At 36.1% G+C, this 27,130-nt stretch overlaps 1 protein-coding gene across 1 annotated transcript; it reads left to right on the top strand.

The window, feature by feature from the left end:
- Window positions 1-993: 993 nt before the first annotated feature.
- ptprz1b (protein tyrosine phosphatase receptor type Z1b) lies at window positions 994-26,183 on the top strand. Its single transcript, XM_081363235.1, has 30 exons — window positions 994-1,072; window positions 6,498-6,677; window positions 7,168-7,319; window positions 7,552-7,647; window positions 7,781-7,847; window positions 7,935-8,092; window positions 9,830-9,980; window positions 10,879-11,063; window positions 11,233-11,359; window positions 11,667-11,719; window positions 11,803-12,361; window positions 13,935-14,405; window positions 14,881-15,025; window positions 16,028-16,119; window positions 16,951-17,036; window positions 17,350-17,370; window positions 17,544-17,640; window positions 17,734-17,816; window positions 18,063-18,197; window positions 18,341-18,475; window positions 18,554-18,717; window positions 19,595-19,730; window positions 19,826-19,972; window positions 20,053-20,146; window positions 21,208-21,281; window positions 21,360-21,488; window positions 21,574-21,723; window positions 23,280-23,422; window positions 23,497-23,632; window positions 25,271-26,183. Exons 2-30 carry the CDS (start codon window positions 6,596-6,598, stop codon window positions 25,403-25,405), a joined length of 4,203 nt encoding a protein of 1,400 aa, XP_081219361.1. The 5' UTR covers window positions 994-1,072; window positions 6,498-6,595; the 3' UTR covers window positions 25,406-26,183.
- Window positions 26,184-27,130: the final 947 nt, after the last annotated feature.

Genomic DNA, 27,130 nt, shown 5'->3' with positions numbered 1-27,130 from the left:
CACACATACATATGACACCATATATCACACACATCAGACACTAATGTCACTCAGTCTAAAATAATGACCTTTCCCTCATCACACTTTCATTTAGAGATATTCACACCACAGTCACTGGAGAGAGTAATGAAAGAGGGTGAAATAGGAAGGGCCGCTTCAGTCTGATGACCTCATTTTAAAAGCATAACCTACAGTAATTCCCTAACAACTGCCCAGAACACACTTGCAACCACATAGCAATGCAATATATACCATTTAGAACACCTTAGCAGCAACTTGGCAACCCCCTAACAACCACATAGCAATGCACTATACAGGTATATGCCACTTAGAACACCTTAGTAATAGCAGCACCCTGGCAAACATCCACAACACCCTAAAAATCACATAGTGTTCTGAGTTTTCACTGTAAACCACCTAGAACACCTTACCAACAACATAGCAACACCTTAGCAATCACATAAAAATACTATATGTGGTACTTAGAACACCTTAACGACTACATAACAACCACCTAGAAACCTCTACAACACCCTAGAAATCACAAAGCAATTCACTATAGCAATGCACTATGTACACACCTTAGCAGCAACATAGCAACACCCTAGCAACCACATAGCAATGCACTATATATGCCACTTAGAACTCCTTAGTGTCTGCATAACAATGGCTTAGTAAACATCCACAACACCCTAGAAATTACTAATACACTATATAGCAATGCATTATATACACCACTTAGCAACACGCTCGCATCCACATCATGCAACCTAGCCTCATTGTGGCAACTTTTGCATTGGCGAACCCCAAAAAACAAGAAAATAGTTTGCACTTGTATAATGGATTTACTTTACTGTTGATTCCAAAGACTGTTGTTTTATTTTTGTGGTTTCTATGAAATTAAAGACTGTAAGTGTACAGGACACAGGCTTTACGCCTCATGCATTTGTGCTCCTCTGAATTACTGGTGCATTGACTCCAACTCTCCTCATCTTTCCCATTCCAGATCTGGCCACGCCGTACCTAAGAGGGCAGCGCAAACTCACCGAGGACGTTGACTGGTCTTACACAGGTAGGTAGACAACGAACAAATGCCCTTATTGTGTGCTTTTTACCAGACTTCAGTGTGGCATGCCACTGGCTTAAAGCCTTAAAAACCTTTTCTCCTTTGAGCGAGAGATAGGGATAAGGTAGCAGTAGATGGAAGTGAATAATGACGGATCAATGTCCGCTCTCCATTAGAAAGACGGCAGTGAGTCGACCTTCTGAATGAGAGGTACCAGCACACACTGCCACTGACCCGCCTGTGCAGGAGATTAGCTGAAAGTCTTAGACACTTTAAGATACTAAAGTCTTTAAAAAAGAGTAGGTGACATTCAGGATTGTGTGAGGCCCTTGACTTGTGGCTTTTAAATCGAGCCGGAGGCCGCTTTAAAAATGGTAGGAAAACTATGGATGCTTGTTTCCGGTAATTGCGAATAATCTCATAATTGCGAGTTATAAAGTCAGAATTGTGAGATATAAACTTAGAATTCTGACTTGGACTTTTTAACTTGCAATTGCGAGTTTATATCTTCTTTTCACTGAATTGTGAGATATAAACTCGCAATTGCGAGTTATAAAGTCCAAAAAAGGTCTGAATTACGAGTTTATATAGAGCAATTCTGACTTTATAACAAACAATTGCGACTATATCACGTAATTCAGAATTTATAACACGCAATTGCAACTTTATATCACGCAATTCTGTCGTTATAACACGTAATTGCGACTATCACACAATTCTGACTTTATAACACACAACTGCAAGTTTATATCATGTAATTCTGACTTTATAACTGGCAAGTGCGACTTCATATTACACAATTCTGACTTTATATCATACAATTGCGAGTTTATATCACAATTCTGACTATATTACTGGCAAGTGCGACTTTTTATAACGCGCAATTGTGACATTATATCATGCAATTCTGACGTTATAAAACGCAATTGCAACTTTGTTACACAATTCTGACGTTATAACACAATTGCGACTATCACACAATTCTGACTTTATAACACACAATTGCGAGTTTATATCATGTAATTCTGACTTTATAACTGGCAAGTGTGACTTCAAATCACACAATAGTGACTTTATAACGTGCAATTGTGACTATATCACACAATTCTGACTTTATAACCAACAATTGTGAGTTTATATCAAGCAATTCAGAGAATTTTTTTTTCCAGAATTGCGAGATGTAAACTTGCTATTGCGAGAAAAAAAGTCTGAATTGTTAGATAAAAGTCACGATTATCTTTTTTGTTTTTTTATTCATTGGTGGAAACAAGCTTCAATAAGGGCCAAAACTGAGTCACATTGAACAAATATTGTTTGAATGACTGAAGTAGAGTAGGCTACTGACTGTGTGTGTGTGTGTGTGTGTGTGTGTGTGTGTGTGTGTGTGTGTGTGTGTGTGTGTGTGTGTGTGTGTGTGTGTGTGTGTGTGTGTGTGTGTGTGTTCACTGAGTCGAAACTAAATGAATTAACATGTGAAAGAACACGCTTGATTGTGAGGCCCAGCACAAACCTGTGAAGAAATGGAACGATACACGTTTCTCTGTTTAACTCTAATTGTTTCACGTAAAACCCTCTCTACTCAAACAAAAGTTGTCAAGCTTGAATGCTAATTTGCTCATAGACCCTTGGAACTTCAGCTGACAGTCACACAGTGACTCTAACACTTCAGATTTCCTACTGATGTGTGGGAAATGTCTATTTTCTTTTTTTCATCATGCACTATTTGTGAATTTATGTGAACAAATATCGAGGTCTCGCATCTGGTCACACAATTAAATGAGCAATATCCCATGTCTATTTCCACAGGAGTGCTTTAAAACGTTAACAACTTTTCTTCACTGCTAATCCGTATTAGCATCCTTTACTGTGGGAACATTCAGGCAAATGCAATGGACCAGATACCTTTTATTGTGAAAATGACAGAAAAGCATTCTGAATTAGCTTTCAATGTTTTTAAATATCATGGGAAAAGCAAATCCTGGAATGCTTTGCGATGGAAACCAACAGGCGAATACTGAATATTCACTATATCATATAATAGTGTGCTTATGTAGAGCGTTCCAAATTAGTCGCTTATTAGGTTCCATTTCAGTCAGGATGCAGCTGTGTATGTAGGCAGTACTGTCGACTTAGTTTTGGGACAGTTCTTGAATCTGCTCATGATCATTGGTTACTGTAGCATGCCCGTCCCCTGTTGACCCTGTTTTCCGAACCCCAGGGGTGCGTGTGATTCCTGCCTCTGGCATCGGTCCCTCTCCCGTCTCCATCTGCTGCGGGGGCTGCAGATTTTCCTCTAATCTACATGCTCTGATAACCTGCGGATAGAGCGTTTATAAACGAGACTCCCGCCTACGTCCTGAGAAGCACCTCTGCTATTATAGCTCATGATCTCAGTTTTATTCATGAAGCGCATGAAGGACGTAATGTATACAAATTACATATGTTTTTCCTACAGCAAATGTTGACGTCTAAATTACTGATCGATCGCAAAAGAGATATTGCTTTATGGTGTACACAAGCTGCAACATAAGTTGCCATGGAAACGACACTACGAGTTACTCACACCCAAGCTACATTAATTTTTAAACCATCCACTTGTTCCTGACACTGGGATCCTTATGAAGTGCATCTGTGTACTGTATCCAGTGTAGACAGCATCAGTCATTATAATGGGTTCTATTTGCTTTTGACGCGACACAACGCTCATATCCAGAGTAGGCAAATGTCAACCGTTGAGCAATTGAACACCAGTGGGCTCTCAGTGGGCGGTCATATGCAAATATATTTGCCTGTGTGACATCACACTTAATTTGAATATGTACTATATTAATATACAATTTTATTTGTAATATACACATTTTTCATTTATAGTCTTTTAAAAAAGGCATCGGAAATAATAAGTGAAATGTAGTGTTGTCAAAAATACAGATTTATATACATATAGATACTGAAATATCTGAAACGCTTCCAATACTAATTTCCCACAGAATAGATTCATAATACCAGCTGTGCTTTCTTGCTCTCTAATCTCTCCGACGGCGAGTTGACTCACAAACCCGCCTCCACTCACTCACTCTTTTCATTTGCTCCAGATGAATAGTGTTGGTGTTAGGGCTTGAATTTCAGCGTGGGATTTCACGTATTGCGCATAATTGTACTCATTCCTGCAGATTTTGTGCTCACACCCAAAGTGCGCGCATATTAAGCCGCCTCTGTATTAAATTGAGTAATTTTTCACTGCTTGTGTTTAATCAGTTAAATACACACAAAATAATGTCAAAAAGCCGGTCATGGTAGGTATTCATTTAAACTCAGTCAGTTTTATTTTAAGTGAACGTAAACGGTTGAGAAAGAAAACACGTTTAAGAGTATAATGGATCCTTGCATCAGGTCTTAAAGTGACAGCAGCCTAATTATGAAAAAAAAAAAAAAAAAAATAAATAAATCTAATTTTGATTACATATATTTGATAATTAGCATTGATATTACTTTATATTTGCATTAATTTATTATATTTATACAATTAATTCGATTAATATTAGCCTACTTATAATTGTATAAAATCAAATGTAATATGAATATCATAAATAATTATATTTCTAATTATATTGTATTATTCAATTGTTAACCATCAGGCAAGGTGTGTTTTTGTGTGAACAGCTGCTCCTTTTTTAATTTGTAGCTGATCCACAGACATTCACAACGGTTGTGTTCTACTTCTGCCCTTTGCTGACCTTCCTCAGTGGAAATTGAGAGGAAACTGTTGTGGATAATTGGCTGGTGTAATCAGACTGAATGTCGGGATGGATGAGGGTGTCATTATGGAGGTGGAGGATTCCACAATAACCATTCCCATATGCGACTGTTCATTCCCATGCGTCATGAAACGCCAGATTGCTTCAAAGGCCAAAGCGCATCTTACCTGTTATTGCAACAGAAATATTGGAAATGTCAGAGCAGCCCAGAGGTCTCAGAATCCTTTAAATGACTTCAGGCTCTGCATTTATGCCACATCTCTACCGGTTACCATAGCAGCAGCCGTTCTCTTTGATTACAGCGTATCCACGTCGCGGTGTATGTGTGTGTCTGCCGGGCCAGATGCTGCACCGCTGTAACCTGACAGACTCGTAGTTCATTTTGCCAGCAGACGCTGTTTTCCTGTTGAATGTGGAAGCCATCAATCAGGCTAATAGCAGACGTTTGTCTCGCATGTCGATATTAAGCACCTCGAGGATGTGGTTCTGTCCTCTCAGCCTAATCCTTAATAGCCTTTTAGAGACATATTAATTATGTTGTAGCTTTAGTGGGTGAAGAATTAACGGCCAGCTCGGGAGGTGAAAGTGAAATTTACTGGGAAAACACTGTAATTGTCCTGCCAGGGAACATTAAAGCTGCTAATTCAGATCTTACGTTTCATCATGTAGTTAAAGAGGCGTCCTCTGGGACAATTTTAATCAGATGTGTTTATGTTTGTGTTTGTGTGTGTGTGTGCGGTTTATTGCTCGTGCTTGTTCAGTGATGTGTGACCCATTGCCATCTGCTCCGTGAGTTTATCATCTGGTGAAGTCAGTGTGATATGCCATAGTGTTCAGTATATGTGTTCAACACCACTGCAAGTGGCATTATTTTGCTCTGATCAGCACTGACTCTTCATATGCCATACCATGTGCCTTAGTTTGCTGCCATATGCCATTATTTGATATTTTTGGCCTTTTCTTTATAGTTTACAATAGCTAGAACAGAACATTATACTCAGAAGAGGATCTGGAAAACGCTGAAACAGAAATTTGACCCACAATGTGTTACTGAACACTAGGTCACAGCTTTGGCATATGCTTTAATAAACTACATCTAATAAATATTAAGATATTAAATGGAACTTTTTGACTCTTTATAAGGACTATAATGCAGAAAAAGCCTTGCATTTTCCATGCTTAACATTTTAACCAAACGATTGTTGACAAGCAATGTTGTTATGGAGAAACTTATATATAGGCTATTATGCACCGAAATGAAAACTCTGCTGAAACCGAAAATTCTGAATGCACTTAAGACATGTTTAACTGTTGTAGCTCATCCATGTAATTTCTTTTTTGGGATAGCTGCTGCTCTTTCTATTCGTAAAACTGCTTTTGTTTCGCATTTTAGCATTCTTGGATTATACAAGAAGTTATTAGCTTATTAACTGAGACTATATTTTTCTTTTTAATGAATAAAATGAATATTGGCACATTGCGTGACTATTTAAATGAACAAATAAAGGTGGTTAAAATGGTCAAAGACAGAAACGTTGGCTGGTTATTGCACCTTTGCTTTATGCATCCATATACATTGACCTAAAAATGAATCTAAATGTTTTGTTGCTTTAATTAAGACTGATTTGTTGCAAGATTATTCCCCTGTTCATTTGTCACACCCTTACTATTTACAGGGGCCCTAAACCAGAAGCATTGGACAAAGAAATATCCAGTTTGCGGCAATGCCAGACAGTCTCCCATTGACATCAGTGAGGAGTTCACTCAGGTTAGGATGCAGTACCAGAACCTGCAGCTGGAGAACTGGGAACAGCCCACCGCCGACTCCACCACCATCACCAATGATGGCAAAACAGGTCTGCACACCCTCACTGGGTTTCTGGTGTTTACAAGACGTTTGTAGAGTTGGGGATAAAACCGCTTTTTAAACAGCACTCAGTGAAATTATACTGACAGGTTAACTCCCAGAGCGACGTCGTCCAATGAATGCAATTACGACTTGAGATTAATCGCTGGCGGACTAATGGATCTGCTGAAGAATAAAATCTCCTGAAATGACAATCGTTTTTCTTTTTCTTACCTGTGAATGGCAGCTGGGTGGCTTTGGATGGTCTGTGCTTTTACAGGAGCACTGAAGAAAAGCTTGCGCTGAACCTTTTGTTCTGATTTGACACTGTGAGAATGACAGATTCTTCCAGCACAAAAGGCTCAGCTTAAAATGAATCTTTTATCAAGGCGAAGAGATGAAAGCTGAAGTATGAGCAATTAGAACACATTTGCACATGGCTTGCGTATATGGACTCACGGTCATTGAGTTTGTGTGTGTGTGTGTATCGTGTTTCTCAGTGGTAATCAGTCTGAACGGTCAGTATTTCATAAGTGGAGGTGGGCTCAGATCCAGGTTTAAAGTGGGCAGGATCACGTTCCATTGGGGCCGATGTAACGCCACTGCAGACGGCTCTGAACACAGCCTCAACGGCAACAGCTTCCCTCTGGAGGTAAACTTCACCACACGTATAAATCACAGTGAATCAGGTTCTCTGCAAGATTGAGGATAACATGGAACTGCATTCATTTCATTTCCCACTAATCATACCATGATAAAATAAAAGTCAAATATGAACTCATGTTGAATGAAATATATGGAAGTGAGTTCTCTCTCTCTCTCTCTCTCTCTCTCTCTCTCTCTCTCTCTCTCTCTCTCTCTCTCTCTCTCTCTCTCTCTCTCAGATGCAGATATATTGTTTTGATGAAGAGGAGTTTGAATCCATAGACGAGGCGATAAGTAGCGGAGGAAAGATAGCTGCTGTAGCAGTCTTTTTTGAGGTGATATTTTCATCCTGAGAACATCATACACGCTTATACACACGGTATATTAACCCGTATAACGTCACCATGGCATGGTGCATCTGTAACCTTTTTATTATAATGACTTTAAAGACTTTGATCTGTTCCTTAGGCCAGCATTGAAGACAACCAGGATTATGTGGCCATCATTGACGGGGTGAACAGCGTGAGCCGATTTGGTACATCCTTGTTTTTCACATATCATTTTCATTATTTCAAAATCATCTGCAATCATCTGCAATAACATGCTTCTGTCTGACATTAAGGTAAAAGCAGCCCTCTGGAAGCGTTTTCTTTGCGGCCTCTGCTTCCACAGTCCCCCGAAAAATACTTCATGTACAATGGCTCACTCACCGCGCCACCCTGCTCGGAGAACGTGGAGTGGATCGTGTTTAAAAACACAGTGGCCATCTCAGAAACCCAGGTCAGGACATCTCCGATTATTTTCTGTGCAAGTGCAACAAATAATTCGGCTAAATAAAGTCAGAAGAGTCTTGAAGATCAGGCTAGTGAGAAGTTTGGGGTCACTATTGCAGCCAGTGGCTCTTTTGTGTTTGTGTGTGAGAGACCGAGAGAGAGAGAGAGAGAGAGAGAGAGAGAGAGAGAGAGAGAGAGAGCGAAACCCCTCTCCTAAAAATGGAGCGTGGTGAATACATCCCTGACAGCCCCTTTAAGCTATTCTTGAGCAAACGGAGGCGTGTGCATTAATATTTCAGCTGGCCGCCGCCTGACGTGTGGATCAGAGATAAGCCCTCAGTGGAGGGGATGCAACTTTGCCCCTCTTATCCAGATGCACTTTAAAGCTCAGTTTTAAGATGCGAGGAGGTTTTTTTTGTCATGCGGTTGTGTAGCTATTTTTTCTTCGCTCTCATGCCTGATCCACTTTAAACACAGCCTGTTTCTTGGGCATGAATATTTGATGGGGCGAAACACAGGCACGCTTAAGTATAGCTGATGAATCTTTAGCACTGGTTCAGCATTTGCATAAATTCACTCGTGCATATAAAGCTATTCACCATCATTCATCTTGATTGCAATTTAAATACAGTCAATATAAAGAAAGAAAAAAGAATTTGGTTTGTGCAAGCTAATTCAGATACTTGCTCTGTCATTTTTGTTGTAACATTGCTCTCTGAATTACTTAATTCTGATTGGTCTGTTGCATCTCTCTATTTGTTGTTTAATGCTCTTCTTGCACAATTTAGTTAGTTTTAGTTAGTTAGTTAAAGTTAGTTATTTAGTTTAGTAAGTTAGCTAGTTTTAGTTAGTTATTTTGTTAGTTTTAGTTAGTTATTTTTAGCTAGTTTTATTTACTTATTTAGTTAGTTTTAGCTAGTTGGTTATATAGTTAGTTTTAGTAAGTTGGTTAGTATCCATACTAACTTGTGAGATTATATATAGTCAGCCAGTCATCATCTAAAAATAAGTGTTTATTTGGTCATAAGGACTGCTGACTGTACATTGTTTCGTATGTATTTAATTGTCTTCTTAATTTATTCATATGTTTGTTGATTGTATATATTTTCCAATATCTTATTTATGTATTTGTGTATTTTTATTTAATTTTTATTTATTTGTATTTGACAAAATACTACATTTTACATTATGATGATTATTATAATTATTAATACAAAGTTCTGTCATGAAACTCTAGATGGTGCAGGCTGATCGGTCCTTAAAGCAACACTAAGGAACATTTTTTACATTAAAATAATTTTTCCAAAATCGTATCAGTGGTTCATCAAGTCGTAACAGGGTGAAAGGCACTTCTGGATTCGCTTTGCAGCCCTATATCTGCTATAACCACACTATGCAAGTTTGCCCAACCAGGTCGCATTTCTGTAGTTCAAATGAGACATAAGATAACCACAAATTTTACTTTTTACGTCAAGCGTTACAATAGTCATTATTTCGTTTTTCTTTGTTTCTGATGTCGCAATACATCACACTTTCATGAAATCATGCAACATACTCTACCTTGTCTGTGGACATCGTTCATTCCAAAGCTGGTGCTGGATAAACAGCGAGCGTGTGTGCGACAGAAAGCTGTGGGCGGCGAAATTATTTACGACAGCGGTAATGGACAATTCCGCTTCCAACCTGTAGGGTGACCGAAGAGGAAAAGTTTTTTGTATATTTTTGTATATTTGTATATTTGCAGCTGGAGGTCTTCTGTGAGGTGATGACCATACAGCAGGCCGGATACGTCATGTTGACCGACTACCTGCAAAATAACTACAGAGAACAACAACAGCAGTTCACGGGACAAGTGTTTTCATCCTACACAGGCACAGAGGAAGTCCCTGCACCCAGTATGTACTATACACACTCACACAGCGCAGCCTAACAAAGACACTCAGAAACAAGTATGTGCCTGTGATACATAAAATAAGGATCAGAGAGGAATGAGAGGTCATCTCTCAAGGTCAAATCGAGTGTTCGCATGCATCTCCTCCTCCTCTGACCGTGGACACACATGCTTTTTGCGCTTTTTAAAAACCCTGCAGTGAATGTGTGTGTTGCCTGGAAACCACACTTTGGAGCTTTTCCAAGAAAACAAATGCACCAATTCGGTTTCAAACAGAGTTGATTTAGAAGCAATTTTGTAAGTTACTGATATTTGACTGAAGTTACGGCTCCTTATTAGAACGAAAGCATGATCCAATAACATTATATTCTCTCAGAATTGAATGTTCTGTCATTAATTACTCATCCTCATGTCGTTCCAAACCCATAAGACTTTTGTTCATCTTTGGAATATGTGAATGAAAGCCTAAATTCAATCTGTTCATCATATAAAGCGATCATGTCTCTTCAGAAAAATTGGACTAAACCACTTAATTCATATGGATTAGTTTTACGATCTCTTTATGAACTTTTTGAAGCATCAAAGTGATAGTTGCATAGCTGTCAATGGAGGGACAGAAAACTCTCAGATTTCATCAAAAAGATCTTCATTTGTGTTCCAAAGATGAACAACAGTCTTACGAGTTTGGAACGACACGAGGGTGAGTAATTAATGACAGAATTTTCATTTTTGCATGAACTAACCTTTAAATCATCTCAGTTCGGTTTAGTGTTGATTGAGTTCAGTTCAACAATAACTGTGAAAAGTTCATCAATTATGAAACGAAGTTTCAAACTGTTCAAACAGCTGTAATTATTCAGCTCAAGTCAGTTCAATGTAATTTCAAACTCTTCTGTGTTTAGTGTGCAGCTCCGAACCGCAGAACGTGCAGGCAGACTCTGAGAACTACACCGGCATCGTGGTGACGTGGGAGAGGCCACGGGCCGTCTATGACACCGCTATCGAGCGCTACTCCGTCACCTACCAAAGACTCCAGGGCAAAGACCCACCCAAACAACAGTATCTGACAGACGGAGACCAGGATGTGGTGAGTACTTTTAGCCCATCCACGTGAGGCGGTTAATATGACTGCGTTGACTGAAGCACGGACATTTCAGTCAACATTGTTACATGATAGCTGATAGTTCATGGTTAGACTAGTACTGATGGTTAAAAACAGGTGTTATGAAACAGTATTCTCTGTTTTTTTCTTCCAGGGGGCCATTATTCATAAATTGCTAGCGAACAGTAGCTATGTTGTCCAAGTGGTGGCGCTGTGCACGAATGGCTTGACCGGAAAAATGAGTGACCAGGTTATTGTGGACATGCCTCTTGAAGACCCTGGTAATGCTGAATCAAACCAAAAATTGGAGAATCTCACAAAAATGTAAAAAAATGTCTGGATCAAATTTCACACCAATATCAAAAGTAAAAAAAAAATTATATAAATATATAAATTTAGATATATATAAATTTAATTTGATTAAATAATTTTATTTTGTACAAAAAAATTTCAAATATAAAAATGTGTTGTTTTGGGAGGAAATATAACCCAGATATTTCTTTGTGTTATTCACCCTATTATACAGTATTATTATTATTATTATATTATAATTGAATTAATTCACTGATATTTTCTTTGACCCTACAGTAAATGAGCCTGATCCCTTTGGTGATTTAACAGAATCAGAGGAATATAATGAGGTGCATTTTTTTCCCTGAATGTAGATTATAAAACTATTCATAAATGATTGCATCATTTGCATCATGATGTATTTTGTTTTCAGGGAACATCTCCCCCTCCTTCTAAGTCTCCGCCCAGCCGGACCCTCATCCGTGATTCTGGAAGCTCCATCTCCATCACCACAGCGACAGACCAACCAGGCTTCCTTTTTCCCGTTGTCAGGACAACCCCCATTACAATCAGAGGTAAAGTTACAGAGGAGTCTTCGCTGTCATGGTCACCTGACCAAAAAAAGGCCGGAAAAGAAACCAAGCGGCCACTGAGCAAACTCATCCCAGAGGAGAGCGGCCACCTTCCCCACAGCGACATGGTGGTCACAGACGTCTACTATGAGGACATCCTCAACACCAGCACCACAAAAGCCACACCAGATCTGAACAACCTTCTCACAGCACCGCCAGATGCTCAGGACCAAGAGATCTCAGTCAGGACAACCAAACCTTCATCAACTTCTGCATTTGGACGACTGGTGCCAAAACAGCCAGTGAAGACGACCACCATCACACCTGCAGTGAATGCAACTTCAACAGCGAATGCAAGCACTGCGACTACTGGATCATCGATGAAGATCATTTCTCAGACCACTCAGCCCCTGTTTAACGGTAAGACAATCTTGATCAGGGTGTTTGCCTTGACAAAACCTTTCGCTAAATGCTAACTTGCTTGCAGGAAAGTGATGAAAACGCTGGTTAAGTAAAATCAAACAATAGTAGCTGAGTAGTTGGATGATTGCATCCTTAAAGAGCAGTGTTTCCCAACAGTTTTCATCTTAAAGGGAAAGTTCACTTACCACATCATTTACTCACCCTCAAGATGTTCTTTCCTCTTTTGAACATAAAGGAAGATATTTTGATAATATATTTTCCCCATTGACTTCCATTGTATATAAAAGAAATACTATGGCAATCAATGGGACCAGAAACTATTTGGCTACCAACATTCTTCAAAATATATGCTTTTGTGTTCAGCACAAGGAATAAATGAATACAGGTTCGGGGTGAGTACATTTTTGGGTGAACTATTCCTTTAAGTACTCCTTCATAAACCGCATCCTTGTGAAAAAGAAGTAGATGTTAGCGTATACTTTTAAAAAGAGAACTTATTAGAGAAATAATATGCTTTCAAATATACTTAAATGTAAACTGAATTTAATGTATTAATTGCATGTCATTCGCAAATTAAATACGAAATGCAATTAGAGTTTTTTTTTGACAAACTGAAATATATATAATTACTTAATTAATTCTAAGTACAAGGGATTTTAGTATGTTAGTCAACATATCAAAATAAGTGCTTATTTAAAGCACAACAAAATATTATTAAATTATAATGAGTTAAAATGTATTTTAAAGTTAAAAACAAATTATTTGACATTACAAAGTGCGCTTTTTAGAAGTGTTTCTTAACACTTTGAAAGTACATTGAAAGTGTACTCTTTAAGTGCACTTAAGTGGCCTTTTATCTCATTATTATTATTATTATTATTATTATATTATATTATATTAGTTGCAAGTACTGTTCACAAATTTTTACAGTTCCAGAGAAACTTTCATTAGGATCTAGTGGTGAATTTGTTTAAAAATGAAACCCAAATGAGATACTTCACAAATATCACTATTTTATAGAGGAATTTAAATACAATAGAAGCTCAGTAAGTATGAAATATCACCCAAAAGTGAATACATTGTCATTTGTACAAATGTTAATGAAAAGTTACAACTTATAGGTAACAAACACATACAGGTTAAATAAACCAAAACTATCTTTCTAAATCTGTTACTCCTGGTTGGAGATCACTGTAATAAGTAGTCAAACTTCCAGAAACGCACTGTGCTCAACGTGACGGTGGTGCAATTGTTACTGCCATTTTGTGCCACAAATATTCTGGAAAAGCTTAAATGCACCTGCTGGACTCTCTCTTCTCGGCTGGTTGGCATCTCTTCAAATGTTGAACGTGGTGGCGGTTGCTCTCTTGCTCTTGTGCATTCAACCTTTGCCTTCTTTCTCTTGCGCATGGTGATGGCGCCCCCTTTGCTGTGGCTTTAGGTATTTCAAGATATGCTAGACCAGTTTGATTGGTTTTGTTTCTTCCAATCCAAGCCCTTCTTTCCTCTGCCGTAAATGTTTTTTTAGCGGAGAGTTGAAGTCTTAACTCTTTAGACGTGTTTGTTACAGCCACATCGCTCAGTAATCAAAGGGCATCGACGGCTCGAGATGCCACAAATCTCAATGTATACTCCACCCGCTACCCAACCATCTTTTTGGATGAGGGATCTGCTCAAGTGCCTTCTTCAGACGGGCAGGGAGAGTTCAGCGGATCAGGGTCCGCGATCTTCCTGGAGGAGCTCGACCGGGAATGGGAGCTCGGCCAAACCCGATCGGCTCCCAAAGACACTGATCTGAGCAAAACTGGAGATGAAAATAATGAGGGACTGTCCTCTACTTTCTACTTTGAGAGCGAGCGAGAGGATGCCACCACTGAAGAACCAGAAAACCAGGTTTTTCTCTCATGGGTGACCTGGTCAGCTGAATCTGACACTGGCTCAGGTCAAGGAGGGTCAGTGACCTCTCAAATCGATGATATTCCCATACAACTCATAATTCCTGAACTCACTATCCGAGAGTCAGAGGAAGACCAGAATACAGGTAAAACTCGTACATGGTGTCAAAACATTTGGAGAACAAAAAACATGACTGGCCAAAGCAACCAGTAGGCGGGCATTATGCAAATATGTAACATGATGATGTAACTAAGTAACAGAAATAATGGCAGGATCAGGCAAGTGTTTTCTGTTGGAAAGATGAACTTTTGGCTTTGTAACTCCGCAGATCGTTTACATGCACAAACTGCTATATTAGACACTAAAGGGAAGGTAAAATAATAGGTGCCCTTTAAGATGAGAAAATATTGCAGTTAATGTCTTTTTTTTATTGAGGTGAAGCAAATGATAGGATAATTTCATTCTCCATGAGCTAACAGTTGGATGATTTGGATGTGGTAAACATAACCACAGATTTTTTAGCTCCTTGAATATGTTTAATATTATGTCATGTATTTTACCATGAGATCGCTCATTAATGGATTTATTAAGGACTGTTTTGCTCCTGTTTCCATCATCAGAGGCGAGTAACAGCAGTCCGGAGTCTCGTGTCGGGATGGTGGAAGGAACAGAGAAAGAGAAAAGGACCGTTGTTCCTCTGGCTGTGATATCAACACTCACTACCCTGTGTTTGCTGGTGCTGGTGGGCATTCTCATCTACTGGAGGTATCAACTCTTCAAACACACGTCAGTGTGTGAACGTTTGCTTTGAGATTGCATACACTAGATTCACCTTCTCTAAAATCTCACAAACTCACAAAAACATGTCCAGGTGACATTCAACACATTTTAAAGGTGCAGTAAGCAATTTCTGGGAAACACTGTTTATATTTGTAATCAACCCAAACAAACACACCCCTCCTTTCATTGATCCACCCCCAAAATGCACAAACATGCAATACAAGAGTGGATTTATCTTTATCATAACTGAAGTGAAGCAAAATAATTATTTGCAAAAAATCAAGCGAAGATGACGAAGAAACGACAAGGAAGAACCAAAAATGAACAAACTGTACACAAGAGTATATACAAGCAAGAGTTTGTTGTTAGCCGCCAGCATCACACCAGCTCCAGACAAACAATGACACTTAAAACTGTCCTGTAAAGGTAACATTACAACAACAGCATATATTGGTTCTCTGAAACATAGTAAAACCAATGTTACTCACAAATGGAGCAGAAACAACGCAACTTCAGGACTTCCCGCTTGGGTCTCTCCAGCGCTGGAAAGCTTTTCTAATATTAAGGCAGGTCCTAAAGCTCTTGTCTGATCATAACCCTTCTTTGTCTTTTGTAATGTCTCTCACCCATCTCTCTATCTACAGTCTTTCTTCAACCTCCTTCTTGTTTACTCTCTCTCCTCCCCCATCATAAATGTATACGCCCCCTGCTGCTGATTGGCTACAAGAGTGTTATGGCTTGGTCCGATCCTTTTTCAACAGTGTTTCTCAGAAATCACTTACTGCACCTTTAAGGATTTTTTGGGGAGCATTAATATCTTTTGCATTGCGACGTTATTTTCATGACAATTCTCATTACTGTATTGCATCCGTACATTTTACTTTTGAGTTTTTTTGTAATACTCATTATTTTCACCTGTAATTTCACCTGTTTTTACCTGTAATAAAGTACAGAAATTGCTGTAATATTTGCATCTGTATCTTATAGGAGATGCTTTCAAACGGCACATTTTTATGTAGAGGACAACAATTCAGCACGTGCCATATCAGCCCCATCAACCCCTCTTCTTCTACCTACAGGTAACAAACTTACACTCCCATTCAGACAGATTATTATTATTATATATTATAATATTTTTCTTAGCAGCTATTTATTTATATATTTAAACAAACAGTTATTTGTTATTGTTTAAGTTATTTATTTAAAGCTAAATAAATAATTTATTTATTAAATACAATTAGGCTACTTACAATTACTTCTATAATAAATAAACTTATTTATGTATTTGTTAAGTAATTGTATTTTTAATAAATAATTTTATTTATTTTTTATTAATATTGATTTGTTTGTATATATTTCATTGTATTTATTTTAATTAACAAATTAATTTTATTTATTATTTATTCATCGAAAAATAAATAATTTATTTATCAAAAAGCACAACTACTTACAATCATTTCTAAAATAAACTAACTTAAGTAATTGTTATTTTTAAACATTTTATTTATTGAAGTTATTTATTGAATAAATACAAATAAATAAATAAGTAAAATGCTTTATTTATAAAAAATACAATTACTTACAATTACTTTTATAATAAATAAACAAATAAAGTAATTGTAATGATTTTAAATAAATAATTGTATTGTTATTAACATTTATTTGATTTATTTGTATTTATTTAATTGCATTTATTTAAACAAACAAACAGTTATTTATTATTTCTTAGAGTTATTTATTGAAAAATACAAATAAACGAAAAAACCAATAAATACAATTAAATTAGTTTATTAGAAAAGTAAATATATTTAAGTAATTGTGTTTTTTTTTAAATAAATAATTGTATTTATTAATAATAATTTGATATGTATTTATGTATTTCTAAATAATTGTTTTCTTTTTGATGCCAGAGGATAATGAAGCTCTCCCTGTTAAGGATTTCGTGAAACATGTTGCTGATCTTCACGCAAATCACATGTTCTCCAAAAAATTTGAGGTACTTGGGATTTTCATCACTCCTTCTAAATGCGTAACCTTAAACACTGCATCCTATAATGCCATGTAAAAATATAAAACAGTGAATTAATGTATATAAGTGCTATGGGTCAGCATGTACAGAGGTGATGTGGGAACACTGTTCACTGTGGCTCCACTGACTGCATGGACACCCACACAGAGCGACAGCCCCGTCTAAACCCGTCTGTAGCATGAAAACACATGCAAACGTGCCTCATGTACCTGTACCTGCCTCTCTGTTTGTCCTGGACTTTCATTGTGCTCTTCTGCATTCTCACCCCCTCCCTTATTAGATCTTGAAAGAGTCTTACGAGGTAAGACACATCTCCCTTGTTTAGTGTTACTTATTCTTTTACATTGTTGTTATTCTTCTGTTCATTGTATTGGCGTGTCAGTGTTGCTCTTTGCATGGTTAGCCTGCATGATAAAGTCATATAGTTTGGTAACGGTTATGATCTGAGTTATGCTTGAAATGTTTTTCTTCCAGGAGATTCAGGGCTGTACGGCGGACATCAGCATCACTGCGGACAGCTCCATCCACCCAGACAATAAGAGCAAGAACAGATACATTAATATCCTGGCCTGTATATCACTCATCCATACTAATATAAGAGATATACATGCATTTAGAAAAAACTAAAAGCACGACTAACAGCCTTCTACTTTTGTACTCTCAGATGATCACAGTCGAGTTAAACTCTCTCAAAACTCTGACAAAGATGGAAAGACAGGGGACTACATTAATGCCAACTATGTGGATGTAAGTGTACACTATATTTGATATATATTATTTATCAACAATCACACAGAAACAGAATGATTCACTCCCGTATTTTAATGCGGTTGTCACTGCTGTGCCGATTAAAAAGTCGCACTTATCGTATTTAATTTTTATTCCGTGGCGGAAACAAGCTTCTGTATATATTCAAAAATATTTGCCATATTAATCGGTCTGTCACAACTTGTGTTGGTATGATCACGTGTGTATGTGAATGGTTCTCTTTAGGGCTACAATCAGCCGAAAGCGTATATAGCTGCCCAGGGGCCACTGAAAGGCAGTCTGGAGGACTTCTGGAGGATGATATGGGAGCAAAACGTTGGTGTGATTGTCATGATCACTAACCTGGTGGAGAAGGGCCGGGTAATGCTTTTCATCACTTGATTTAGATGGTTTTGGGTGACAAAATATGCAAACTTTGATATAAAGGAATGATAAAGTGGTGTAATGAGATAACCAAACCAATGTTATTTAAATCTCATGAGGCGGGTGTGTGTGTCAAACAGAGAAAGTGTGATCAATATTGGCCCCTTGAGAATCAGGAAGACTATGGATGCTTCCTAGTCACGATGAAGAGCACCAAAACTCTTGCCTACTACACGCAGAGGACATTCACCTTGAGGAACGTTAACGTCAAGAAGGTCCGTAGCTACGTCACCAGAAAACCTTGAGGATATTCTCCGTTCTCAACACTTTTCGTTGTCTTTTTCCACCATTAGGGTTCACAGAAGGGCCGCAGTCAGGAGAGGACGGTGCTTCACTTTCATTACACTCAGTGGCCCGACATGGGCGTCCCAGAATACACTCTTCCCCTGCTGTCTTTTGTGCGGGCGTCCTCACAGGCCAGAACAGCTGATATGGGGCCTGTAGTGGTGCATTGCAGGTAGACACCAGTAGTTATTAAGCATAAAGTTATTATGGTGTGAAGTTACTATGGTCATCGATCTGACTGCACAGACAGTATTGGATGAGAATAAAATAAAACCAGAATTAATAAATTCCACAAAATTCGCACTGTTATTGAACTGAACTGACTTGAGCTGAATAATGACACTATAGAGTATATATAAACAATATATTTTAAGTTTACTGCAAAATATGCACATATATTCAATTATTTAAGTATTCTGAGAGCGTAGAGAGACTCTGTTATGTCATTTGCTGTGCTTCAAGGGAGTGGGCGGGACTAACGAGCTTGTTTAGACTCTGATTGGTGAAATTTTTGTACAGCATTATGGGTAATGTAGTTTTTCACCATGAATTCCGCTTTAACATGATTATTTTTTAAACTAAGATGAAATAACGTGGGCTGACAGCTTCAACAGAAGCAAATACCATCGATTATCAACCTTGTAGCTCACAGTAGGTCTGTCTTTAAAGGTTTATGAGTTATGGTTAAAAATGTATTTCCCTTTGGATAAATTGAATGTTTTTACTTCTGGAACTGACTATTGCACTTTATTATCTTCTGTAGAGCTGCTTTATAGTTGAACTGAGTTCGTTTCATAACTTTGCAACAATGACATTGTTATTGAGCTGAATAATGACACTATTGTCTTCTTAAGAGATTCTGAAATTGTATTTGCTTTGTAATTGAAGATCTTTGCAACATTAATACTGGTATTTCTTGTTTTAAACTGTGAAGCTGCTTTGATCTGTATTCTATAAAGCACTATATAAATAAATGTGACTTGAAATGGAGGCGGACAGGACAGCAACATTTTAAGATGTGTTTGAATGTGTGCACTTGTGATCTGCAGTGCCGGTGTGGGACGAACAGGAACATACATTGTGATCGACAGCATGTTGAAGCAGATAAAGGAGGAAAGTACTGTGAACATAATGGGATTCCTCAAACACATTCGTACCCAGAGGAACTACCTGGTACAGACAGAGGTATGACATCTTTCCAATATTTCAAACCATACTTCAGGTTATGTCACATCACATGCAACACAACACATCCATCATATTTGTGTGTGTGTGAGCAGGAGCAGTACGTCTTCATCCATGATGTTTTAGTGGAGGCCATCAGGGGTAAAGAGACACTGGTCTCATCTAGTCACATTCACACATATGTGTCTGATCTCCTCATACCGGGACCTACGGGAAAGACCCGTCTGGAGAAACAGTTAAAGGTGAGACCCTTGGTTTATTGAGCCCCTCTTAATCATTATTACTCTGAGCAGTTAATCAGTCTTCCCTGTTGTTTCTGTAGCTGGTCAGTCAGAGTTGTGCAAAACAGAGTGACTACACAGTGGCTTTGAAGGAGTGCAATGCATCTAAAAACAGGACGTCTTGTCTTATGCCTGGTGAGTGTGTGCAATATAAACATTCATTCATTCATTCATTTGTTTATTTATTTAAATACTGAATATTTATTTAAAAATGTTACTGTATTACATTATTTATTTATTAAAAATGATCATATTTATTAATTAATACATCATATTTATTTATATACATTTATAAATATAATCTATAAAAATGAAAGTGATTTTTAAAAAATCTGTATATTTATTTATTTTAAATATTGATTTAAAATATTTATTTTAAATATTGATTTAAAATATTTAATTACATTATATTACTTATTTATTTATTATTATTATTTACTTTATTTATGAATATATCAGATTTATGTATATGTTATAGGTATTTATTTATTTATTTAATTTATTTATTCATTTATTCATGGATTAATTTACTATAAATATATATATTTTTAAATAAAATAAATATTCATTATTATTTATTATTAAAAAAAATTCAATCACATAAATATTTTATTTTTACATTTATTTATTTACTTATTTTAAAAATTGATTTATAAAAATAAAATATTAATTATATTATTTAGGTATTATTAATATATACTTTTATTAATATATAATGTGTTTATAATTTATAGGTATTTTAATTTTGTTTGTTTATTTATTTATTTATTTGCTTATTTAAATATTGAGAGAGAGAGAGAGAGAGAGAGAGAGAGAGAGAGAGAGAGAGAGAGATAAAGATAGAGAGATTTTGTTTATGTATCATATTTATTTATATGGTATTTCAATTAATGAATGTATTTATTTATTAAAAAGTGAAAGGGTAACCTGTTTTTTGCCAATAATTATATTCAGATTAATTCTTTAAAAAAATATTTTTTTTATCACTGTTCTGAAATCTAAAGTAATCTCTTAATTTAACAATACAATAAGAATTGCTTTGCAAACATTTCAAATTCCTTATGATTTCCACTCCCTATGCTTTCTCTTTTTTTCAGAATTTGTTTTTAAAGATGTCTATTATCAGTGAGCTCATTCAGTGACTTTAGTTTTGTGAAGTGTAATGGTTCATCTTTATCTTCTCACCTGTGCTTCAGTGGAGAGGTCAAGGGTCAGTCTGTCTACAGGACCTGGAGAATCATCAGACTACATCAATGCCTCGTATTTATTGGTAAGATTCTGGTTCTGATGCTCCTGTTTAGATTCCTTGGTGATATGGTGTGATTCGATGAGTCTGTGCCATTTACAGGGGTACCATCAGAGCCGTGAGTTCATCGCTACCCAGAATCCTCTGCCAAACACCATACAGGACTTCTGGAGGATGATCTGGGATCACAATGCACAGATCATAGTTTCCCTGCCTGATACACTGAGCTTGGTGAGTTACACACACATGTATACACTTTTGTAGTTCTACACACATCCCTATTTATTAAAGGCATCTCATTTCCCGACCGTCACAGACCAGAGAGGGAGAGTGTGTGTACTGGCCCACTAAAGACCAACCAATCAGCTGTGAGACCTTCACTGTGACCTTCAGAGGTGAGGACAGCGTGTGCCTGTCCAACGAAGATTCGCTAGTGGTGCAGGATTTCATTTTGGAGGCCCTAAAGGTGAAAAACTTATTTAATTTATGTAGCCAGAACTCAGTATTTGCAGCTGCTCTGGGTGAATCTTTTTGGAATCATATTTCACCCCAAAATCAACACAAAAATATTTATATTTTGCATAAAGAAAATTCATTTAATTGCATATTTTAGTGTAATTTATTATTTGCGTGACACATTTCGTGATGCATCCCAGTTGTCATTACCAATATGTATATGGCAGTATTTGTTGTGTTGCCTTTGATTACATTTTATTTTAAGGTGACGTAATTACGTACTCAAAAAAGTACTGAGTAATATTAATTAACTACATGTACTTACTATAGAGTTATGGTTAGGGTTGGAGTTTTGTTTAAGGTTAGTTACTTGTAATTATGCATAATTTACTGTTATTACTATAGTAAGTACATGTAGTTAATTAATATTCCTCAGTACTTTTTGAGTAAGTAATTACATCACCTTCAAATAAAATGTAATCAAAGGCAACACAACAAATACTGCCATATATTAGATACATTAGATTCTTATTACTGTAATATATTTTACATAAAATGTTTTGTTTTTTTTAAGTTAACACTTTGTTTTTAGGTGATGTACATGTACTTACTATAGAGTTACGGTTGGGGTTGGAGTTTTGTTTAAGGTTAGTTACTTGTAATTATGCATAATTTACTGTTATTACTATAGTAAGTCTAGTAATCATTAACTATATGTACATCACCTTAAAATAAAGTGTTAACTTTAAAAAAAAACAAAAACATTTTATGTAAAATATATTACAGTAATAAGAATCTAATGAGAATGATGTGAAATGTAAGAAAATCAAAACATTTGGAAAATTTACAATAATGACAATATATATATATATATATATATATATATATATATATATATATATATATATATATATATATATATATATTGTCATTATTGTAAATTTTCCAAATGTTTTGATTTTCTTACATTTCACATCATTCTCATTAGATATATATATGAGTGTATTATGAATGAAAGAAAATTAATTTATTGGCACTTTTTTTTTTCATTGTGACATTTGTTTACATGACAATTAAGCTCATTGTACAATCCAATTATCATTACCGAAATGCAAATAAATAAATAAATGGTAGTATTTGTTGTTCTGCCTTTTAAATAAAATTGTAAATAATTTTTTTTTATTATAGTCATTTCTACTGTATTATAGTTATGAAAATATAATGTGAGTCACTTATGAGAATGGTGTGAAATGTAAGGAGAAACTCAGGTTTAAAAAATCTCGATACATTACAGTAATGACAAATGATAATATTGTGTATAATTAATTTAAAATGACATTACGTTACAGTATACAGTAATATTATAATGTAAAATAATATCACTAAAAAAGGCTTTATGCAAAATGTATTTTTTTTTTTTTGTTGTTGATTTTGATGTATTTGTGAGATTGTTCAACTTAAACAAACAAACAAAAAACAAAGCATTTCATATTTTCAGTATTTCTAAGCAAGTTGCCTTCAAGACTACAGATTAACAGAAGTGTTTTGTGTGGCCGTCTGTGACAGGACGATTACGTGCTGGAGGTGCGTCAGTACCAGACACCCCGCTGGCCGAACCCCGACAGTCCCATCAGCAACTCCTTTGAGCTCATCAACATCATCAGAGAAGAAAGTTCGCGTCGAGAGGGACCCGTCATCATCCATGATGGGTAGAGTGGCATTTTATTTACAAAAATGCATATCGGGTTATATCAGTCAGTGATATGTCATTTTGATATGTCAGGTCTGGAGGGTCGAGTGCTGGTTTGTTTTGTGCCCTGACCACCCTGGTCAACCAGCTGGAGGAGGAGAACAGTGTGGACGTCTATCAGACCGCCAGAATGATGAACCTCATGAGGCCGGGGGTCTTCGATGATATTGTAAGAGGACTGTAATATTAGTAAAATGATTTTCTTGTTTTGTTTGCAAGTACACATACAGTATCTACACATTCTTAAGTAAGGATACATTTACTTGAGAAGCAAAATTAAACCTTTTTTTCCTGAAAAATTTATCAAAAGTGAGTTTTTACATAAAATAAGAAAAAAAAAATCTGCCACTGGGGTGAGAAGAATAATCTTGTTTTCCCTTTGAATTATATGTTTTTTTCTGACCCCACTGGCAAATATTTTATTATATTTTTTAGTTAACTCGGAATTGTGAGAAATAAAGTAAGAATTGTGAGATATAAACATGGAATTGTGAGGAAAAAATTATTGTGAGATATAAACTCGAAATTGCGAGAAATAAAGTCAGAATTGCAATATATAAACTCGGAATTGCGAGAAATAAAGTCGGAATTGCAATAAACTCAGAATTGCGAGAAATAAAGTCGGAATTGTGAGACATAAATTCGGAATTGTGATGTATAAACCCAGAATTGCGAGGAAAATATAATTGTGAGCTATAAACCCGGAATTGTGAGAAATAAAGTAAGAATTGTGAGAAATAAAGTAAGAATTTTGAGATATAAACATGGAATTGTGAGGAAAAAATTATTGTGAGATATGAACTCGGAATTGCGAGAAATAAAGTCAGAATTGCAATATATAAACTCGGAATTGCGAGAAAAAAAGTCGGAATTGCAATATATAAACTCAGAATTGCGGGAAATAAAGTCAGAATTGCGAGACATAAATTCGGAATTGTGATGTATAAACCCAGAATTGCGAGGAAAATATAATTGTGAGCTATAAACCCAGAATTGTGAGAAATAAAGTAAGAATTGTGAGAAATAAAGTAAGAATTGTGAGAAATAAAGTAAGAATTGTGAGATATAAACACAGAATTGTGAGGAAAAAATTAATGTGAGATATAAACTCGGAATTGCGAGAAATAAAGTCGGAATTGCAATATATAAACTCAGAATTGCGAGAAATAAAGTCGGAATTGTGAGACATAAATTCGGAATTGTGATGTATAAACCCAGAATTGGGAGGAAAATATAATTGTGAGCTATAAACCCGGAATTGTGAAGAAAAAATTATTGTGAGATATAAACTCGGAATTGTGAGAAATAAAGTCAGAATTGCAAGAGAAAAGTCGGAATTGCAAGAAATAAATTCGGAATTGCGAGAAATAAAGTCGGAATTGTGAGACATAAATTCGGAATTGTGATGTATAAACCCAGAATTGCGAGGAAAATATAATTGTGAGCTATAAACCCGGAATTGTGAGAAATAAAGTAAGAATTGTGAGATATAAAAACGGAATTGTGAGGAAAAAATAATTGTGAGATATAAACTCGGAATTGTGAGAAATAAAGTCAGAATTGCAAGAGAAAAGTCGGAATTGCAAGAAATAAATTCGGAATTGCGAGAAATAAAGTCGGAATTGTGAGAAAAAAGTTCGAATTGTGAGCTATAAACTCGGAATTGCAAAGAAAAAAGTCTGACTTGTGAGTTCTGTGGTGGAAACAAGCTTCCATAAAGCAAGAAAAAAATTTTTTTTTGCAACTCATACTTTGATAAGATCTGAATGATAAAATGTGCATGCTTGACATCTTCCTGTGTGTGCAGGAACAGTATCAGTTCCTCTACAAAGCGATCCTGAGTTTGGTGAGCACTAAGGAGGATGAGAGAGCTCTTCACTACTCGGAAAACAACGGCACGGTCCCCGCCAACCCATCGGAGAGCCTGGAGTCTCTCATGTAGCTATACAGACCCTTCACACAAGGAGAATTGTACATTGAATCAAGAGAAAGTAGTTTTGCTCGAAACCCTCCCAAAGTCTCTACACGGACTATATGGGTACAGGATATACTGTAATTTGGTCTTTTATTGTGCCTTTTTGTTACCTTTGTACTTTGATATAATATTATTGTTGTAACTAATGCCAAAATTTCTACTCTTTGGAAAAAACAGTGACTTCTGTATTGCTGGTGGTGTCTTAGGTTTAGTTGGACATAACTGTTGATGAAATATTTATAAGTAGCAGGGCAAAAGATTTCATACGGTATCTATTTTGGGGGAAAAAAAATCTTTAGATAGAAAAAAAGCGTTCTTGAATGTAGCCTCCTAGAACAGAAGAGAGACGTGTGATTCTAATATATAAAACATCAGTCTCACCGACAGACCAAAATACATTTATATATGACTAGTTTCTTTTTTTACTACGTTTGCTTTTGTTATTGTAGCAATTGAAGGCTTCATTTTTTTATTATAGAAATTGAATGATTTTTCAAATTAACTAGTTGATATGTGTTGTAACAGACATTTTCATACATTTGCTCATTTCTCTTAACGCATCCTTTTAGATCTTAATCAGCAGCGAATCTCACCATTCAGTTATTTATCTCCATATTTATCAAGCTTTATTTAAACTGTCTAATCTTTTAGGCTTTGGTCAAAAACTAACACAAGACGCACTTGGATAAAATAAAGAAAGCACAATACAAATAAACAAAACAATTTCTTCTACATTATCAAAGGCATTTCAGAGTGTCCTTCATTTTTCCAATGAGCATCCAGACTGCATAACCACAAAATGTAGGTAGTTGATACACACATATACATTTTCTTATAATTGCTCTTTCCCCCTTTTTTTATGGTATTGATTATATGTTGTTTAAGTGACGGATGCTTTCGAAACACGCTTCGTGAAGCTTCGAAGCTTTTGTGAATCATTTGTTTCGAAGCAGCGATTCGGAGCGCGTATCAAACAAACTGCCAGTCTCGTGATTTCAGTAAACGAGGCTTCGTAACTGTTTAATTTAGGGGCTGTCTATATATGATTTTTACCTGATCTCGGGTCAGTTTCATAAATTGTAGACATTTAATGACACATTTGTATAATATAAATTAGTTAAAAGTTTAGTTTTCGCTGCATTTACATTGGTCTGACCAGCAGGGGTCACCAGCGTCAAGCGCTTCGAAACAGTGAATCATTTAGCCAACAATTCAATTGATTCAAAGTTTCGAAAATCTTTGTTTCTCCAATCACTATTATTTTAGCTTACAAAGCTGACATGTCCTGCAGTGTGACAAATTAAACAAATTTCTTATTATTGTATAAGTATTTTAGACTGGATGTAATAAATTCTAACTTAAAACATTAATGTCCATAGGCACGTTAATCAAACGCAGAACTGAAACTTGAATATTTTTGCTTTAATTACTTTTTTATTATTATTATTATTCAGATTATTTATTTATTGACTTCTGACATTCATTTTCAGCTTTTATTGGACCTTGAGTTCATTCCAAGTGCTGCTGCACAAAGTAGGCACAAGGTTACAAATTTAGTGTTCTTTTATTTTCTTGGTAAGCAAAAAACAATTCATTTCATATAATAATCTATAGACGTTTTCTAAGTTGAAAGGTCGCTCATTGAGGTAAGTGTCGTCTCATTGCCTGTTGGAGTCACCAATTTGAAAGAAA

The sequence above is a fragment of the Scardinius erythrophthalmus genome (genome assembly GCF_964197995.2).
Source record: "Scardinius erythrophthalmus genome assembly, chromosome: 4".
NCBI classification, from domain to species: domain Eukaryota; kingdom Metazoa; phylum Chordata; class Actinopteri; order Cypriniformes; family Leuciscidae; genus Scardinius; species Scardinius erythrophthalmus.
Note: the sequence above shows the minus strand (reverse complement) of the source record. Positions and strands in the feature narration are given on the sequence as shown.